Source organism: Notothenia coriiceps, unplaced genomic scaffold (genome assembly GCF_000735185.1).
Source record: "Notothenia coriiceps isolate Sejong01 unplaced genomic scaffold, NC01 NC01_scaffold00000339, whole genome shotgun sequence".
In the NCBI taxonomy this organism is placed as follows: Eukaryota; Metazoa; Chordata; class Actinopteri; order Perciformes; family Nototheniidae; genus Notothenia; species Notothenia coriiceps.
In genome coordinates, this window is record NW_011333040.1 from 8,452,064 (window position 1) to 8,455,785 (window position 3,722).

Genomic DNA, 3,722 nt, shown 5'->3' on the forward strand with positions numbered 1-3,722 from the left:
GGACTCCCAGCAGCTTCTACTGAAGCCTTCCGAGTAAATCGCCAGAACGCCGACACCTCCTCATCTCCACCGCTCCCATGTTTTATTTTGTGTTGCCATAAATTAGTCTCTCTGCGTTTCTGCGCTGGGCTAATGCTAATGCTAATAATGTTAATGCGAGGATAATAAAATGGTGGCTTCACAACACTTTTTTTGAGTTTTACGGGGCGTGGTTTGCAATCCGCCCAGCTAATCAGAAATATAACTCTTTTCTCACAAGAGATCCGCATGAGACTCCCTTCTCTCTAGCAGGGACGGAAAAGGGGGTAAAAAGGTTCTCATGAACTAATTTTAGTTCCGGCTCTTTTTGGTGTGAACGTGACATTTCGGAACTATATCGGAACTAAAGTGGGAAAAGTACTCCGGTGTGAACGCGGCTAATGTGTGATGCCTCTGTGGGTTCATCTAGAGAGGGTGTGGCTGTGCTGTCTTGATTGCCTTGATTGCAGTAACTCAGGGCGCCTGGGTCTGGCGCCCTGCAGCTATATAAAGCCTCTGCTCCTCTCTGTCTTCCCTCTGCTTCCTCCTACAGGCACCCGGTTTCGGTTGAGTATGCTAGGAGTTTCTTCAGTTGCTTCACTTTGTGCAACTCAACACTCTCACACTCAAACATGTCAATGCAATCCTCACCCTGCATTTACACTACTGATACCACTGACATCCACACCTCATGCTTTACTTGTTTTGCTCTTAATTAGTTTGGCTAATTTGAACCACTTGCTTTAATAAACATCTTTTGTTAAACCGTTGATATGGTCTGTCTCCTCTTTGTTGTGGCCTTTTGAGACAGGTCAAAACACTATGTTAAAGAAGTAAACAAAGGAGTCCAATGGAGGCATTTCAGGGAAGGTAACAAAGGGATGTTAGCCTTTGAAAAACCATTTATAGGCACACCATACATCAGGCAGTATTTTAACCCCTTTAACCTGAGAGCTTTGTGTAAATGTGCAACACCTTCTATTAGTGGAGGTGAATCAATGACCACTCACAGATCATAAATAATAACCAGAGTGCAGCTCTGAATGTGCGTAATGTCTCTCTCCACAGGACCATCATCTACCTGTCCATTGTCTACGTGATCGGACATGTGGTGAAGTCGGTCGGAGCCATTCCCACCGTGGGGAGCAGCGACGTGCACATGTAAGTAGTCAGGAGCTGATGAAATAGCCTTTCACTTAAAATGGTCAGATGTGGAATTCAGAGGTCTTCAACCAGGTTTTTTTTTTCTGGTGGTCGATTAAAAAAGAATATACTTATAGTGTGTGTATGTGTGTTGCAGCGCTCTGTCCATGGTAGGTTTGATTCTCATTGCTTTCGGCACCGGAGGAATCAAACCCTGTGTAGCGGCTTTTGGTGGAGACCAGTTTGACGAGGAACATGTAAGTCTCTACACTTCTTCTTCAAGTGATGTTTGTATTCTATGGACAAAATGAAGAAAAATGTCTAGAATTAATCAATAAAATCTAGGTGTATATAAACAAAAAAGATAAGAGCAGAAATAACTTTGAGTGTCGTTGATGTTTCTCTAGATGTAACAGCTTGCCCCGCAACCCACCCCATATATTTAAGTGATCGTTTTACAAAGAGTTTCTTTAGGTCTTCTGTGTAAAAGACACAAGAGGAAGTTATGGTGTCTATTAAATCAGCTGTAAATAGTTGTGCCACAACAGCTCACTCGTAAAAATTCCCGCCTGGTTTCACTTCCAGGGCCTCAAATACAAACGCTTTTAGGTAATGGGCATCTTTGTCTTGATACCGACGCACAAGTCAGCCTTTGACATCTATATGAGACGCACCATGCTTTTTAATAATCTCAATTCAAACCATTTCCTCATTATTAGACGCTCATAGCAACGGATGTGGTGTTAAAAGTGTGGTCAAACAAACACAGGAATTTAGTGATGTGAACACCAAATAAAACAACATTTTCTTTAGTTTATGCTGAATTTGCAAGTGCAGATTTAATTTAGGTTTGCCTGAATAAAAAAAAAAAAAAAAAAGAAAGTTAAACATGGGTTGCACAGAATTCTACGGCGCTTAAAGCTATTATATTTAGCTTAACACAATAATCAGTCATTTGAAAACGAATTTGAAATATTTGTGGGTATTTAAAGAGGACAAAATACATTATTTTAAAAACATGTTTTAATTTCGTTGATCACCTGCAGGGCAGCGAGAGGCAGAAGTTCTTCTCCATTTTCTACATGTCGATAAATGCCGGGAGCCTCTTGTCGACTGTGATTACACCAATACTGAGAAGTGAGCTTTCACTTTCTTAACATTCAAATCATACACAAAGAAGTCTGTTGTGTTGAAGCCTTTTAACGCTGGCTTGTCTCCTGCAGGTGATGTGCAGTGTTTCGGTGGAGACTGCTACGCTCTGGCCTTCGGGGTTCCTGCAGCTCTGATGATCCTGGCTTTAGGTGAGTGTCAATCCACCTGAAACACCCTCCAGATAAATGTCATCCAGTAGTGACAGTATGAATGGTGGCTGCATAACTTTATCTTCTTTCCGATATGGTGAGAGGCTAATTCCGTCAATATTTGAAAATAAAATAGACTAAAATTACTAAGGGAGCTTTTTTCTGCCACCTGTATCTTCAATCTTGCTTTATGGTGTCGGTGTCTTTTTCAGTTACAACATCCCCATCACACCTTCTCCAAGCAAGAAAGAGATCTAGTATGTTTTGTAAAACAATTTGCAAAAGCTTATTTGAGTTGACAGCATGATACAATAGGGATATCACAAAAACCAAACTTCTGTTTCAACCCTTGTGTTGTGCTCGAAAGCTGGTGTTTGTGGGTCAATTTTGACCCATTATTAATCTCAGTCCAAAACACTCAAAAATAAGCACTATCATCCAATATTGTTTTAACTACATCATAACTAACTTATTACAATTATTGTTACAGTGGATGAAGGGGGTGGGGCTGGGGTGTCTAAAGTCATAGATGAATCTTTATTGGGCCAAATTTGACCCCGAGTGACCCAAAACAATGCTGCTGGGTCTCCCCAGACCCCAACACCAAATTATACACTTTTTTTTGAGAGACCTTCAGACTTGGCTAAAATTGTCAAAATCAGTTTTGTAGTGTTTATAATATCATGGAGGATATCATGAAGCCTTGTTCCGATAAAAAAAACTAGAGCGTAGTTATTATATAATTTTAACTTGAAACGGGTCATGGGAGACCCGAACACAACATAGGCCTAAGGGTTAAGTCAATGCCACATTTGAATAATAACGAATTGACTAACAACACTAACTATTTCAGGGACAATACAGATGTGTATACTCTTAAGTCACTATTAATGAATCCAGAAGCTGCCCCCAAATATTTTACTCTGATAATGTTACACTGTAAACAATGAATCTGTGTTGAAATGAGCAGGAGAAGAGCTAGTTAACGTTAGCTGGTCGCTGGTCGCTGTTCGCTGTTGGCTTTTAGCTGTTAGCTGTTATCTGGTTGCTGTTCACTGTTAGCTGGTAGCTGTTAGCTGTTGGCTTTTAGCTGTTAGCTGTTATCTGGTTGCTGTTCACTGTTAGCTGGTAGCTGTTAGCTGTTGGCTGTTATCTGGTTGCTGTTCACTGTTATCTGGTTGCTGTTCACTGTTAGCTGGTAGCTGTTAAATGTTATTTGTGTACTGTTCGCGATAACAGATAACAGCTACCAGATAACAG

The 3,722-nt window shown here is 40.7% G+C and overlaps 1 protein-coding gene across 1 annotated transcript in view; it reads left to right on the forward strand.

Annotated features, from left to right (window-relative positions):
- Positions 1-2,482, forward strand: part of LOC104950539 (solute carrier family 15 member 2-like) — a 23,813-nt gene extending 21,331 nt beyond the window's left edge. The window contains exons 2-5 of the mRNA XM_010777080.1: positions 1,087-1,179; positions 1,319-1,418; positions 2,208-2,298; positions 2,385-2,482. Of these exons, the coding sequence (XP_010775382.1) occupies positions 1,087-1,179; positions 1,319-1,418; positions 2,208-2,298; positions 2,385-2,482 (382 nt within the window). The remainder of the gene's footprint in view (positions 1-1,086; positions 1,180-1,318; positions 1,419-2,207; positions 2,299-2,384) is intronic.
- The last annotated feature ends 1,240 nt before the right edge of the window (positions 2,483-3,722 follow it).